This window comes from Dermacentor andersoni, chromosome 2 (assembly GCF_023375885.2).
Source record: "Dermacentor andersoni chromosome 2, qqDerAnde1_hic_scaffold, whole genome shotgun sequence".
NCBI classification, from domain to species: domain Eukaryota; kingdom Metazoa; phylum Arthropoda; class Arachnida; order Ixodida; family Ixodidae; genus Dermacentor; species Dermacentor andersoni.
Window position 1 is genome coordinate 57,638,112 of NC_092815.1, and position 16,799 is coordinate 57,654,910.

General features: G+C 42.0%; 1 protein-coding gene across 2 annotated transcripts in view; it reads left to right on the forward strand.

Annotated features, from left to right (window-relative positions):
• The window catches only part of LOC126542256 (uncharacterized), a 178,656-nt gene that overhangs the window by 128,931 nt on the left and 32,926 nt on the right, over positions 1–16,799 (forward strand). For both annotated transcript variants that reach the window (XM_055077125.2, XM_050189242.3), the window contains exons 20-28: positions 295–452; positions 1,667–1,944; positions 5,078–5,257; positions 5,549–5,668; positions 6,640–6,796; positions 12,289–12,455; positions 14,242–14,409; positions 15,584–15,695; positions 16,620–16,771. In XM_055077125.2, coding sequence (XP_054933100.2) covers positions 295–452; positions 1,667–1,944; positions 5,078–5,257; positions 5,549–5,668; positions 6,640–6,796; positions 12,289–12,455; positions 14,242–14,409; positions 15,584–15,695; positions 16,620–16,771 — 1,492 coding nt within the window. The remainder of the gene's footprint in view (positions 1–294; positions 453–1,666; positions 1,945–5,077; positions 5,258–5,548; positions 5,669–6,639; positions 6,797–12,288; positions 12,456–14,241; positions 14,410–15,583; positions 15,696–16,619; positions 16,772–16,799) is intronic.

Below are 16,799 nucleotides of genomic sequence, written 5' to 3' on the forward strand. Positions count from 1 at the left end.
CCACCAAATCAAAATGCTCAAAGCTGGGTTGCCTGTTGCAGCTTGTCTTGTCAATTAAGTACTTGGTTGCAGAAGAAAGTAATTGAATTACAATGCACATTACTAACAAAAGTAATTGGATCAATTACAAAAGCACAAAAATATTTAATTGATTACAAGTTATTACTTACATGTAACTACTTAGATGTCTGGTGATGACAGGGGACTTTATGGCATTTTCTTGTGTAATTCAGGTGCATGTTGCATAAAGCATTCAAAGGTCTGACATTCATGCTTTGTGTATGTTATCTGTAGGCTTGGCCAGAGGAAACAGATCAGTGTGCGCAGAAAAAGGCAGACCAAAGGCAACCCACTGAAGAAACTGGCTTCTCGTACAGACATCCAGACAGAGTATGTTGAAGTACGCACAGATGTTGCTGAGAAGGAGCTGAAACGAATGAACATTGAAAAGTGTAAGTACTCTGTTAAGAAATAGGGAAAAAAAATAATAGAGAAAATAATGCTGAAAACTTGCATGAAAGCCAATGTCTGGTTCATTTGTCATTGTAGATGAAACATTCTGTAGCTTTGAAGTTTCGCACATCTCGCACAGGTCCTCCTTAAATTAAATTGCTGTGCTTATTAACATTGTATTGATTTGGACTATGCTTGTGCTGGTTCATGTTTTGCATTTGTTCTCCCATGTCGGAACCCGCCGTGGTTGCTCAGTGGCTATGGTGTTGGGCTGCTGAGCACGAGGTCGCGGGATCGAATCCCGGCCACGGCGGCCGCATTTCGATGGGGGCGAAATGCGAAAACACCCGTGTGCTTAGATTTAGGTGCACGTTAAAGAACCCCAGGTGGTCGAAATTTCCGGAGTCCTCCACTACGGCGTGCCTCATAATCGGAAAGTGGTTTTGGCACGTAAAACCCCGTAATCTAATCTCCCATGTCGAAGACCTTAAGTTGTGCTTCGTAGCATCAATAGTTGGAAAACTAGTCACCTTTAATTCTTGGCTGTGCTCATCAATGTCTTCTGAACAGTGAAAGGTGTTCATAGGCGATGTTTCTGTGCTTAAGTAAATTGTTTTGCTTTGAAACTTTCCTGAAAGTATGTTCTCCAGATGACAAAGGGTTCTGAACAGGTTTGGACTTATATGAAGTGTGTAGAGCACCTGGCCATAGTCATTTAGGTGTTATGGAGAGCCCATGGTTTTTAATTGAATTGCAGCTCATAATGTAAGTGTCAGTAACATAATGTTGGCAACTCTGTACTGTTCGTTGTAAGGAGTTCTGAGAAAGCTGGAAATGCTGTCATGAGCACCCTACACAGCAGCGCTCATGGCCAAGAGTGTTAAGTTGCTGCATGGAAAAAAAAAAAAGCTACTCCAGGCTTTGTGGAAAGTGAAAGACCATGGCATTCATTCTTGTGAAGTGTGTCCCGAGATGAGGATAAGTGCTAAGAGAGTGCGCTTCTAAATATGGTGAGAATTTGGTATGTAAAATGCCAAGTGTTAGGCTATTGCTACTATGTATGTATCTGAAATTTTTGCAGAGCATCACTTATTGGACAGTGTCTTAGTGATGCCAATTTATATCTGATTTGACTAGATTCATTTTAGGGGCATATTAAAATTTTGATATTTCTTGTGCCCACTCTAAAAACGGACCTTTTCCTTTTGTGCAGTGGCCAAGACTTCCGATTTGGCCCTCTCAGCTTTGGCAGGGCTGGCCAGCACAGAAGACTTTCGTCGAGTGCAGCTCAAGAAGTCTGACGACACAAATTCATTGCTTCCCAACCGTGACCTCATTTTGATTCAGGTCAAAGGTCGGCGTCATGTGCAGACGCGCTTGGTTGAGCCTTCGGTCTCCTCCCTCAACCATGGGGATGTCTTTGTTCTTGTGACACCCACTACTGTGTATTGCTGGATTGGTCGCCACAGCAATGTCATTGAAAGGGCAAAGGTTAGTGATCAAAACTTTCTGCTGGGCTAGTTGGTACATACTTAAGAATGGCATGGCACAAAATACACTGACAAGTGCCAACTTGCAAATGATTTGTTCGGGAAAACTTATGCCAAAGCACAAACTGAAACCAAGAACGACCAAGATGTTTAGTGATCTTCCTCCATCCAGTGAAAATGGTGCATGTGCCCAACCTCTGTGTGCTACTTTTATGTGGCAGTTGAACTTGCATTTTATTTTGCAAACACCTTCAATTTGCTCTCCAAACTGCAGTGGCACTCGTACTGGAGTGTCCCAGGAATTGCTGCAGTGGTTGCTATGCTGAGAGCCACTTATTAAAGGTCCTGAATATTGTTAAGTCACTCTGAAGTGTTTTACAGCTCCTTATTGGTATTGAAGGTAATTTCAGTGCTTCAAGATATGTCTTAATAAAAAAACAGCTTAAAAACTGTTTTAAACTTCTGGTAAGCATTATATACTAGTGTGACAAAGCCACAGCAGATGGGCAGAATGGCAGCGAGTGATTTATATTGTAGCATACTGGAGCCCTGTGCATTATGTAGGTACGCAGTATTTTTTTGCAAGATTGCACACAATTGCACAAGTGCCCTCTGTTATTGGTTAAAATGGCTATTCAATCTGTACGGCTGCAAGTGCTAAAACTTGTGCAAACCTGGGCATTTGAAAGTATCAGCAGGGTCCTTCAATACCTTTAATCTGGTAACGAAACTTCCGTGTAACGCTATGGGAGAGCTTCATATAGTGCCCGCAGTGGACGCACTACAGTGATGGCGCAAGTATAAGGTAGACTGGAGCAGCCGCCGAACAGACTCCACGGCGTTATGTGCGTGTGCTCGCTATTGCGCAAGGGTTGAATGCAGGCATTGGCATGTGAACGTTGTCGACGCAACGTGGAAATCGCTGCCCTGTTTCTGTACGGTGTTAAGAATCTTAAACATGAATAATTTTGAAACAAGATGCCTTGTTTCATTTCCACGTTCAACTGCATTTGCAACAGTGGCTTAATACACAATTCAAATTGTACACGTGGACTACTCCATCGTTAGAAACCGACTAGAGAGCAAGTTCACTTCGCACTTTTATGTAATTGTGCAAACAATAACCTGCATTGAAACTAACAAAGCTAACCAGCTGATTACTAAATTAATCACTAATTACTAAACAAATTGCCAAAGTATTAAACTTATCACGATTATTACTAAATTACCAACTATGAAATAAAGCTAACAAGTTCATTAACAAACCAAACAAATAAGTAATTACTAAACTAGATAGCAAGTTGCAAAACTTCTCACTGATTACTAAACTAATTACCAACGAACTTATAAATTAATGTGGCTAACCAGCTCATGAAATAACTATCCGAATAGGTAATTACTAAACTAATTATCAGATTAGTAACTAAGCAACCTAATTTAATTATCCAACAACTACATTAACTAAACTTGATAACTACAGTGACAGAACTCAACTTGTAAACTAATTACATAATGACTAATACACCAACTAAGCTAACTAAATGAGCTAACCAACTGATTAACCAAGTTATCTAACTGAAACAACAAAATTCATTAATGACTGGCTAACTATAGTAACTAAGCAAATATCATTAACTTACCCACCAATCAGCTATAAACTACCACACTGAACTAGCTAACCAGATATAACTGACTTATCCGACTAACAAGACAAAGTGCAAATAGAGACAACCAAACGAAGCCTTTTGTGCAAGGAACGCTACTAGGGGGGAGGTGGGGTGACTTGAATCGTAAAACGGTGCCGTGTATAATTTAAACACAAACACATAGCACATTAAATTTTGCCAAAAGTTCCTGTTGCACGTTCACTCTACAAACATGCTGAAAGAAATGTGGTAGAGGCACCTTTCCTTGTGAAAGACTTGCATGATCTTGCAGCCCGGCCATCTGGCATGACAGATTGTTCATGTTCTACTTAGGCCAGCACCTCTGGTGACACCTTCTGTCCCTATATGAAACTTTCGGGGAAGTTTCATGACCAGATGAAAAGTATTGAAGGACTCTGGCGTCGGCTTTTTTTAGCTCATTGCTCAATTTCATGTCATTGGTGTTGTCGGTGGTGGAGTCTGCAAAGGAGACTTTGCGCATGCACGATTGAAAGTGCTCTTTGAGCATCCCAGAAGGTGCTTCCATTGGAGAAATCGCAAGTAATGCCACATGCAGTTCCACCAATGGGCAGTTAGCAGTGGCGTAGCTAGGTCGTCTGGCTCCCGGGGCCCATAGGTCTTCTGTCACCCTCCTCCCCGGGTGTAGCCGGTGGAAAGAGGGGTGTCTTCAGACGTATCTGACACGCCCCCCCCCCCCCCCCCCCTCTCTGGCCCCTTGCACCCGGGGCCCACGGCCCCCCGGCCCCCCCTGTTGCTACGCCTCTGGCAGTTAGATAACTGTTTGTTCCCTTCAACAGCACCAGATGAGTGTTGCCCTCTATGCACAACGGGTGATCGAATACACCAACAATGCCCACAGTATCGTGGAAGTGGTAGTGTATTCCCTAATGACAGCGCATGCAGGACGTGCATGCTGAGGTTAGAGGGTTTTGAGACATAGAGTAGATTTGCTTTCAAAAACGACAAAGTGGATGCACCGTCAACGCTATGCCTAATAAAGGGAAAATGAGACATCTACACAAATGTAGCTAAGTGCTACGAAGGAAACCTATACAGGTTCCTTGAAAGAAAAGCCTCACAGTCTTCTCCTTGCGGGTTTCCGCTAAACTATTACATCGATGCTATGCTTAGTTGCCTCGTGGCAGAACACACCTATTGTGCCCAGTCTCCAGGGACGAGGAGCACATTTGGGGCTCTAGATCGTGAGTGAAAGTACCTAACCCGCGCCACAGCTAGCTAACGCTTAAGCATTCACATTACACACTCGCAACCATCCTGTGAAACCTTTTGCACATCTTTCAGAAATGGTGTGTATGCAATGGTAGCACAGAACAATGAGATTGCAAAGCATGAAAATGAAATATTTTAAAATCCTTTTACACTTTTGACCTAGAATAAAGCATAAGTTATATGATGCCTGAAAACCTGTGAAAGTTTTCTTTAGCTGCACTTCCTAAATATCAACAGGCAACTGATGTGGCCCAAAGTATACAGTCCAAGAAGGACCTGCTCTTCAAAGGAACCTCAGAGGTCAAGATCATAGACGACGAAAAAGAGGACAACTCTAAAGAGGCCCAAGCTTTCTTCAAGCTGCTTGGAGGTACTGCTGATAACTGCAACCCTGCTGGCGATCCTGGTGAAGACTTGGTGAGGCCAAAGTAGTTTTATGACCGATGCTCAGCAAATTAATTTTGACTTCGTGAAGCTTATAGTGCTCAAATATGTAGCCTTTGACCTTTCCTTCTTTCACTTCTGCTGGCCTGCCTTTAAGTATTTAGTGACCAATCTATTTACAAGGCCGATTGGCATAGAGGAGGCGCAGTTTGTATTCTTTTTCTAGATACTGAAGTGCAAGGAATTGAAACTTGTCGAGTAAGCAGTAACCACTGCACACGGAAATAATCGATTACTATTCTCCTGTTACCTTGGCTTTTTCAGTGGTTTGAAGCGGCTGTTGTCGACACCAACATGGTGTACACTGTGGAAGGAGATGCTCTAGTTCCGTACGACAAATACTGGGGCATGCAGCCGCGAGTTGAAATGCTCCAGCCTGACAAGGCAAGTACCACCTAATAACGCATGTGGTTCATTGGAAACGTACCTTTTCACGTTTCTTGAGCATCTTTGTTTCAGCAAGGCCACTACAGTGAACACAGCTCTAAGAAATGAAGTAACGAATGAGTTGTGTTATTCTTTAGGGAACATTGCAAATTAGTGCTTATCTTTATCATAGTGTCGGTAATTAGTTGGTAGGGGTGTGCAAATATAGAAATTTTTGAATACGAATCGAATATGAATACTTAGCTTCGAATATTGAATCATTATCAATTAATGATATGCACATGTATTTAAAAACAGGTTTGGTTATATTAACATCTTGGAACGTCAAAATTACATTGTCAGTGGTAAAAGATTAGAGTAGTAAGCTGTTATACTAAAAGTGTGTATTTTGCTCACGTTAACTAAAAAAATTGAGTAGCTTCCCTGGCAGTCTGTTCATGTCAGCCTGTGTCTTAATCTACATAATCAAATACCTGTAAACTCGGATGCATTTGACCCTGTGCCAACGGTTACTCATTGAAGTTGCTGTCAACAATGAGCTCGGATTGACGCTGCAAAAGAGTGCTCCCTCGCTTTCTGCAAACTCATGCCCCTTGTTACTGAGAGGCTGGCTTTCCCCCCAAAGCTGAGACATCCAGTAGCTAAGCGTGCTTTGCAGGTGAAATTTCACCAGCAGCACGAAATTATTTTGAGCACATAATTTAGATGACACATTCTTATAATAGATTGAAGCAAATGCTAAGAACCGTGTTTGCTGTCGCACAGCCAGCAATATATTTGATTTTTTTCAAATATTTGTGTCCAACTGAATATTCAAAAATTTTCGAATACCTAGTTTTCGAAGCAAATATGAATATTAAAAATACAATATTGGATAATATTATGCTTACGACACCTCATGCATGCATAGCAAGAATATCCACCATATCAGGTTTCTTCTGTTGACTTTTGTCATTTTTGTCATGCAGGCTTACGTGTTCAACTTTGGAAGTGAAGTCTACGTGTGGCTCGGAAAGCTTGTCCCCAGTGAAATGCGAGACCTCTCTGTCAGACTGGCTGAAGAGCAATGCAAGGCAGGCTTTAATTACTCGGACTGTGACATCAACCCACTCTTTCCAAGAGCTGGTAAGGCTTGTTTGGGGTATTATGCCCACTATTTGTAGTGTAAGATGTGAAGTTTGGCATGTGAAGGTTTCATGTCCACTCAATGACTGAATTTACTGAATGTGCATTAATCGATTTATGTGTCTTTTAGTATTAGAACAGTATTGCCATAGATAGCCGCTTAAATGCACATGTAGGCTACCTCATGTGAATTTCTTTGGGTTAAAACACATTTGACATCATAATTGATACATGAATCATACATACCGTATTTACTCAGTCTCTAATGCGCCCTCGATTGTAACGCGCACCTGTTTTCTGTGACCAAAGAAAGGCAAAAAAAAAAGGCCCTCGATTGCAACGTGCACTCATTTGCCATGAACTAAAAAAAGTCCTTTACAGTACCACGCCCCTCATTCTTTCATACAGAAATAAAACTTTCTCTTATTTGGAAAAAACAAAATATTTACTGCCAACGCACTGAAGTTAGGATAAATTAAAGATGTCAGTTTCACCCAAAAGGCGAAGCATCGATTGCGATAGCAAATTAGTAGACAGCTATACGAAAAGTAAGGATAGTAGTTTTATAGGTTGTATAAACTTTTAGACATTCGCTTACGAACTAAATCAACAAGCACGGTGTCACGTGTGCACAAGCAAACATGAACACGTCTCACTCAATGACTGCAGAAACATTTTAACCGCTGGAGTGAGGAGGTGTGGTGGCAGGAACCAAGGAATTGACCTTTTTGTATCCTCTCTTCGAAGTGAACTAAGTGACGAGAACACAGCGCGGTGCGCCTAGATGCGTAACTCTTGTCTCCGTCACAGATCACTTTAAAGATAGGGGCAGCACGGGTGCGCCGTACGTAGCAGCCGCCGGTGTAGAACACCTCTCCTGTTTGCGCCAGTCTCGCATGCAAGTTTCGGGAACTCCGAACGCCCATGATGTTACCCGATTTCCTTCTGTCTCCGCACAAGTGATCGCTTTCCTTTTAAATGCGGCATCGTGATGAACTCGACATGTCTTTGCAGTCGGCACTTCCACGCTGATAGAGCAAATGCAGAAAGAGCAAACGCAGAAAATGGGAAGATGACGGTGCACTAGCCTAAGCCAAACGAAGCATTGCCTAAGCACACGTACAACCCATGGAGAAATCTACGGCAGCTAGGCTCGAACTGTGTACAAGACTGCCATTTTGAAATGCCAGTGGCAATATGCAGGGTGTCTACCAACCAGCAATACTGGGAGAACCAGGAATTCTCAGGGATATTGAATAGTCTGAAAAAACTCGGAGAATTTGTGCTTCTATCGGGGAAAATAAGCTGTAATTTTATTGAAAAGGAACGAAAGTAGCGGTAATGCCCTGGCTCAAGTAACTGACAAGAATTGTAACGAGTAGTCTTTGATGCCCTGTTGTCGACTGGAGGAGTTGCCAGTGTACAGTCAACGACCGACTTTCCGGATGCCCAATAATTCGGACGGCTTCGTGGCACCATCACGTACCCAATAGAGTCAATATATCAGAACGTCTGCAATTTTGAATGCAAGACTACCCTTTGCAGTTTGATTTTTTGGACTGAAACGCCATTAATCAAATCCACCACTGCTACCGTTTTGATTATCTCGCCGCATCAAACTGGCGCCCTCGCACACAGATCCGCTTGCAACCGTAGCCACCACTGCGGCAACACTAGGCCCAGCAGCTTCTACGTTTGCTTATAAGCTTCCTGCCATTGGGTACCGTGTTTTTCATTGAAAGAATTTTCCTCTGTCAGCAATGGCACTGATTGTGCCTTTGTGGTTTTCGTGATTGGCTTCGAAGCTCGAAAAGCATAGTGCGTTGCATAATGCCGGTTCCCGAAAGTCAGCTTCGCCTCTATACAGAAATGTTACTTGGTGAAGCATACACAAAAGTATTGCGGTGAAGCATAACAAGCGTGGGAAGGGGCTTTTGCTACGGGACACAGTGTGCATTCCTTAATCACGCACGCGTGCACCCGGTATCTGCTGTCACAGTACGGGCACCAATATGCCTAATACGCGTACCGACAGGTCTTCAGAGCTTTTTTGAATGTGCCTGTGGCGGTTTGAGCCCTTAAGGACAATGAAAGACATGCATTCATTTTTCCCAACTGGCCAACTTTTCGGGCATTTTTGCGGCCTCTAGGCAGTTCGAAAAATCTGACGTTGACTGTACAACCGACCAAAAAGATGCTTCAAATGGTCCCTGGGGCAAACGAGGAAGGAACACGAGAACAGAAAGGAGCTATGCATTGAATGAACGGGAAAGGAAGCCTGCTGCTGTCGTTTTGAAGAAGCTTGAGCTCAAAAAACGGTATTGGCTGATGCCGAGATGCAGGTGTCCCTCATCCAAACCAACATAAACTCTTTAAAGCAGTGAAACACAACAGTGAGGCGTCGATCGTGCGAGGGCCAAGAGTATGTCAAGACACTTGAGGTTGACTTACGAGCTGTTGAGAGAGAATCTGAACTGTGACAAGGTTTGGGCCTCATACCACTGAGCTTACTATTAGTTGATAGAAATAGCTCATATTCGAAAATATTTGCTTCTGTATGTATCTCCTTTTTATTCATATTTGAGAATGTCAGACTCGATTTGCAATTATTTTCGAAGACATTTTATTTGCTTTGCATTTTACTGACCACTCCCTTTATTCTCTTTTTGAATAAAAGAAACACAACTCCTTAGTATTCAAACTGGATTAAGTCATTCTTTTTTTCAATTTTTTTCGCAAGCTTGCTATTAGAGAGTGACAGCATCTGGTGACATTGTTTCAACCCGTCTTGACATAAAACATAGTTCTGCATCACTCAAGGAATTTTGCAGAGGCACTCTGGTAAAACCTGGAGAACTCGGGGAATTTGGAAATGTCAACTTAGTAGACACCCTGATATGGTAACACAGATTTAGGCTCGTACTCAATTCTAACGTGCACACAATTTTTGGACATGTTTTATCGGAAAAAATGTAGTTAGATTCGGTAATTATGGGTATGGTGTGTGGATTGGCACATGACTGCATATTTGTGAAGACAGTTGGCTGTTGCTTGAGAAATGGTGCCGCATGTTGAGAGGCTTGATGGGGCTGTCGACATCATTGTTTGCTCAACTGGTGGAACAGCAGAGCCCTAGTATAGCATGTAAACTTGTAATACAGTCGATCCCCAATATGTCGAATTCGAAGGGTATACTGCAATAGTTCGATATATCAATAATTCGAACTATAAGACATACCTATCTGAAGCTTATCTGAGCTCATCGCACATCTTGGACAGTTTCCAGAGATTATGTAAAGCAGGAACCCGTGCATTTGCTTCTCCAAGGCCACGTAGAATGTGAAAAAATTGTCTTAGCTTTTCCTCACAAACGTTGCAGCTTGCTCACACTGCAGAATGGTCTTTGATATACTGATTGCAACACTAATCGTAATAACCTGCATTGCCATGATGCGAGACAGTGGTGCGCCTCTCATACATCGAACTGCTTGTTGCTCATTATTATTCAAGATAAGGTAGAAATGAACCCACCGCAGAACTTGCCACACTTGTACTGCGAAATGTGCATGAATGTGCCTGGCCACATGTCTCTTATAATAGTATGAAAAATACACTGTTTACATGGCCGATTGTCATGCATAGATCAATGAGCCAGGCAGACTGTTGTCGAGTTCCGGGACAGACTTCCTGCTGGAACTAGTCGTCCTTGCTTCTTGACTGCCCTAAAAAGCCTGTGCATCTCTTCTTGCGTGCCATTCAGCACTTCAATGCCTCACAGCTGGTACATCCCTTGTTCTCAGCCCTTCACTTCCAGCACCTGCGCGGTGACTACACACACGCTGATGGGGGGCAAAATGCGAAAACACCAGTGTCTCTTGCAGTGGGGGCACGTTAAAGATCCCCTGGTAGTTGAAATTAATCCAGTCCCCCACTATGGTGTTGCCTCATTATCAAATCGTAGTTTTGGCATGTAAAACCCCAGAGTTTTTTTTTTTTTTACTACACACGCGCTCTTAGTTTCAAAAGTGGCTCTCAGTTTGCAGAACTTCAGAGTTCATTCCCACTCGCATGCAACTGAGGTGATGCGAATGAAACATGTTCAGTGCAACCTACAAATTGCACAGCGGCGAGTCTTGCATGCTGCTGTTGCAGTGGGGCTCTTTTCTCAAAGTGCAGATGTGGCTTGGGGTGGTTTTTGTTAAATCTGAACTCTAATGTAAAGATCTGTCCAAGTGGAGGTTGGGGTTATATTTGTTTTGGTCACTCGTGGAATCCTAAAATGCTGCTTGTGGAAAGCCCTCGTCAACAAACCCACCGGTGCAGCATTTTCAGTTTTGGCATACTGTGATTGGTGCCTCTTGCAGATAAATTCCAATATAATCCATGCTTTCTTGTGGAGTGCATACCGGACTGGAAGGCCTTTTGCTTTCTTGAAGCAGTGGTGGTCACCTCTTGCTTATAACGAACAGCTGCAGTTCGCATGAGCCATTCATATGTGAAGTGAGCAAAACTGAACACCGTGCTCATTTTTCTTCTGGGGCATGTACTGCCCTTCAGATTCAGTCTCTTGTTTGGCAGCATCTGCCAAAAGAGTGCCATTTCAAATTTGTCTACATTAAATGTTTACGACGACAGGAGAAGTGATCGCATCTATGTGCCCCTGCAAGTGTATCGAATGTGTCAGTGAACAGGAGTTCAATGTATGCATAGTACATTTCTATACTTTTGCATGGGATTTTCAAGGGGATTTTGCAAATGTTGGATAGAGGCTATAATGCGATATAGCCTGGTTCGATATTTTTGGAATTTGCTGTACTCATGACACATGGGCACTCCCAAGTTCTTTTAATCAAGGGACATCTACCAGAAAGATGTTCTCAGGAGGTGCCAAAAGACAAAGGAGTATATCCTTTCTGGCAAGGGCAAGTGGAAAAGGAGACATCCAAACTACTTTGTGGGTATAAAGGCTTAGCCTCGTGTGCAGCTTATCAAAAGAAAAGTTGTCAGAACACTTCATAATCTTCGTGGTAATTTCATTGCTTCAAGAAATGTTTCTTGTAGTTAACAGACAGCCAGTTTATCTTGCAGTGAACTTTTATTGCAAACGTGCTTTGAAATGCGCACAACAGGCCCTGTCGCAAATGTCACCATTCTCAAATCGTCATACTTCGCTGGGGCAGCTGTGTCTGCATAAAGGAGACTGCGTCGTATTGTGTCTACTGCAAAACTCCTTTCTGTAAGGTGTCCTTCAGTGCAAAGTAAAGGGGCTTGCTTAAAAGGACTTCAGTTCGCCTGTGTATAAGTATAAGCCTCAATGTCTCATCACTTTAGCCAATTGCTAGGCCTAATCCATCAAAATGTACACGACCTTCACCATTTTAGGTTTACGAAATGAACTTTCGTTCAACTTTGGTGCATAGAAATTGCACAGCCAAAAGCTCATTTCTGCATAAGGCTTTCATGAAGACTCGTTCCTTGTTCACCCCTTCCAGGGCCTGAAGAACAGAAGTCCATGGCAAGTGATGTGCGGCCCAACTGGACATTGTTTGCCAAGGTGAACCAGCACATGGAGCCTGTTCTGTTCAAGGAAAAGTTCCTCGATTGGCCAGATGATGCCAAACTGATCCGTGTCAAAAACAAAGCACAGGAAGATAGCAAGGTGTGTTCCTTTCAGCCACGTTTCACTGCGTGCATCTCATTTGCTCTGCTCTTTTCTTTTATGGAGTTGTGGGATTCTTGAAGGGGCTTTACCATTTGTCGAATATTTCTATCATTTTTAGATTAAAAGTGCACTTAATTAGAATGACACACAGCCTCAGATGTAACTTGTTCATGAATGCAATGTCAAAGGACCATGAAAATTTAAAATGACATTGATTTTGATGAGAACTAACTGCTTCAATAAGTATGAGTAAGAAAACAGCAGTTTTGACTATATAGCTTCTATTATAACATAAGTAGAGATGTGTGAATACTCAAATATATAACTGAATCTAAACTCATAGCGAACGTTTAAATATTCTCTCTGAGATTTCAATATATTTGATGTGGAGGCTCGTGCAAGGGCACACGTCACGTGTGCCACGGAGCCCCTTGCGCTCGATGCCACCCAAGCGAGCATTTCACTGTTTTTGGTGTAAATGGAGCGCTGAGCGTGCCATGGACAGGCCACCCTGGCTGATGCGGTAGTGGACTTTGTCACTGAGAATGCTCCCCGATGTCGGCCCTCTACATTTAAGAATCTTTGACAGGTGGCAAATCATGCGCTGAACCTAACAATGAAACTGCGCATACGACGCCTGCTCTTTACCGTTGGTGCTGCTGTGCACGGAACAGTGATTGGGTCATGTGATGCGCAGTCATTTCGTCGATTGTGTAGATTGTCCTTATGATAAGCTACCTGCGGTAAATTTGGACAACCCTTCTGTATATTGGAGAAAAACTGGACAGTAAAATTTTGCACACAATAAATAAAAGGTTGCCGCAAAACGCAGGTTCACTATTCAACTTGGAACATTATTGGTGTTCAGTACAAAATGAACACCACTTATTCATCCATTTCAGAGGAAAAAAGGCATGTGATGCTTCTAATAGAAATTCTATTGATAAAAAAAATTTTCCAGATCTTCATATACTACAACTGAGCTGTAATCAGTGCTGGCATACTAATTTGATGTTACCTTTAATAAGAGTAGACTGTACTGTATATCTTGATTTCCATGTACTTAGGCTACTGATGGCTTGCTACATTTTTGTTAGTCAATGCTAGGAGACTCCTGAAAATTTGCAGCACCGTGTTTCCAAAAATTTGCAAGCATTGAATTTTGCTAAATGTTTCTATATCCAATTTAACATTCTTCTTTCTTGATTCGATATTCAATTCGAAATCTGCTATTCGGTATTACGCACCTCTACTTTTAAGTTATGAAGTGTTGTTTATGAGGAGTTTAAATTGAGCTGTGGGAATAAATAAAATAAGCAATTTGTTTGTATACTCAGGACTCATCAAAGTGCAGGATGATAGAATTTTATAAGGAAATGTCTGGCTGCCTCAGGAATGCATATTGTGCTCCAGTATGCGACTTGTTTCGTTTTGTCTACTACAACTACTGGGATGAAATTTAACTTTTGCTCCAGTGCTGTTTATCGTACGCACTTGAGGAAGTAAACTATGCAAAAGCTATTCGGAAAATATTCGTATGACTATTCCACTTGAAGACCGAATCGAATAGGGGAATGTTGAATTCGTTATTTGAAATCTATGAATATTCGCACAGCCCAAGCTTCTACTTGACTGCGCAGTGTTTTCAAGCATTGGTCTGCACTTTTAAGTGTTCATGTGTCACTAATTCTACTGCAGTTACTAAGCATTTGCTTACTTCTCAAGTGAGATAAGAATGGGCAGTTTTGCTAATACAAATATTTGCACTATATATACATTGCAGGCTGAATCTCTTGATTCGGAACTGAAGCCTTGTGATGCCAAGGAACTGCTGGAAAGACTTCCCAACGAACCAGACCTTGAACTTTCAGGCTCCCATTTGGGACGAGGGCTTGAGTACTACGACTCTCTTGAACGCAGACAGTACTACATAAACACACTGGCAATAAAGGTAACCTTTGAAACTTTTGTGTGGCAGAGCCTTGATAAAAGTAGGCTGCTGTTACATTTAAAACTCCTTGTCCTTAAGATTGACTTCTGAAGTGAGAATGTCAATGAAAATATGCCCGTGAAGCATCAGTGGAACCTCATTAATTCTAACTGCAAGAGGACCGGAGAATTATTAGCAGGAAGCGCAGTTCGAACTAAAAGGAGCCCCTTGAATATTGTGCTCGATAACGGGAATGGTACATATGGTAGCTGAATGCTAATATGGATTTGGCAGGGGCTGCCAAGACATTTCAGCAAAGTCCGAAATATCTAGTTTGCTAGAAAACAAGTCTATTTTATTCCACAATTGGCCAAAATAACTGGTAAGTGCTTTGCAGCACGCATGCATATACCGTATTTACTAGTGTAAGGATTGCAAATTTTTTTTTCAGGAAGTTTTATTGGGTGGAGGTAAAAAAAACTCCTATTTTCGGCCCGCCTTAGGAAAATGTTTAAGTAACCGTAGCTCACAATGTTTTATTACTATTCAAACGAGTCTTCCTTAAAAAGCCTATGTGATGCAATCAGACATAAAAACCAAAACCGCCTTCGCTATGTTCGCTTCCTGTTTGCATAATATTAATGCATTGTGGCGAAGCTGACTTAACATTGTGTGGTGAAGCTGATTTTCGGAAACTGACCACTATTGTGCAACAATTTTTCGTGATACAAAAATCAGGTGCACGTTAGGTTGTTCGTTTAGGAGCTTTAATGGAATTTTTATGTTACTTTACTGCTTTGGACACACAGAAAGTGGCCGACCATTTGATTCAGGGGCTTGTTAGTATTGGACAAATACGACCAAATAAATCGGCAGTATATTTGTTTTTTCTGCATCCTGTTTAATTTGTGCCGCCGGATAATTCAATCCAATTTTGTCTGTCCTGTTGAGGTCGAATTAATAGAAGTTGACTGTACATATGACTCTGCCGAGATCAGCCAGTCAGTTTAAATTATCCATCAATTTGAATTACCAGGATTCCACTGTACTGTGAAGTACAAGATGTTTTTGGTCAGTCTTTGTGGTCTTTGTTAACCAAGTGGTGACAAAGTGCAATATATAAATGACTTGCCATGCTAGTAAAATGGTGCTCACTTTATATTGATAAAAATTTATCAATTTCATACTTTTTCAGGTTTGGCATATAACGGAATATGAGCACAGGACACTTCCGGAGTCGAGCTATGGCCAGTTTTACAGTGGCGACACCTACGTTGTTCGGTGGCAGTATGCTGTATCACAAACTGGTAAACTGTCAAAGCTTTTTTTGTTTTACTTTCCTTTATGCGCAGGAGTGTGAGAGTTCTTGAAGCTTGAGACTTCAAGTTTGCACTCAAAATTCTCGTACTCTCATTGCTCAATCAATACATGAAATAATGAATCTGTGATGTGCATTCTTTTGCAAGGCGCATATGAAGGTAACTAAATTAGATTCAAGACTGCACTACAGTCGCTTTGATATAGGTTGTGTTCCAATGCTCAAAGTAGACTGCTAAATAGATAGCTAAGCAGACAGCAGCCAGCACAAAAGACAGCTTCGCGAAGACAGCATCGAAGTAAAAAAAAAAAAAAAAAAAAAATTGTAGGTTACTTTGCTGTCCAAACGAGATGGCAGCCTAGCAGAATGCTTGGAAACTCAGTGTAAATGTCTGTGCACAAGAAAACGTAATCACTAAGCTACAGTTTTCATTGGTGCACGCTCAAAATAGAAAAGTTTTAAGAATAGCAATATGTGATCTTATTTGGTTTTCTTGGATGTGTTCCATTACTTTGGCTGAAAGCTGACTTGGCTCTCAATGTAGACTGCCTGCAATACTTGCCAGAATTGGAATGTCCGTAATGAAGTTGTATTTCATCAGTAAAGATTGCTCTCAGTTTCCACTTGCTCATACTATTATTGCTTCAAGACGGTGCCACAACCTACATTCACATCCCAAGTGTCCATTTTGATTTGAATTCAACCTTGCTACTTGGTTTTCATCATGCTCTAAAGAAATTAATAGTAAAATCTGCTTTGAATATGCATGCAATGGGCTACAGCTATATTGTGTCGCACACATTGCTGATACCCTATAGTACTGAAACTCGGTCAGTTATTTGAAAACAACTTGAGAAGTGGCATTGTTGAGCCACCTGGCGTTCCAACTATTGTCACTATTTTCTCGCAACAGGACGACATTTGTCAGGGCAGAGGTCACGACATGTGGCAGCAGGGCGGGAGCGATGTGTTTACTTCTTCTGGCACGGCCGGGATTCCACAGTTACCGAGCAAGGGGCTTGCGCTTTGCTCACTGTTGAGCTGGATGAAGAACGAGGACCTCATGTGAGTGGCTGACATTCTTGTGTAGTCA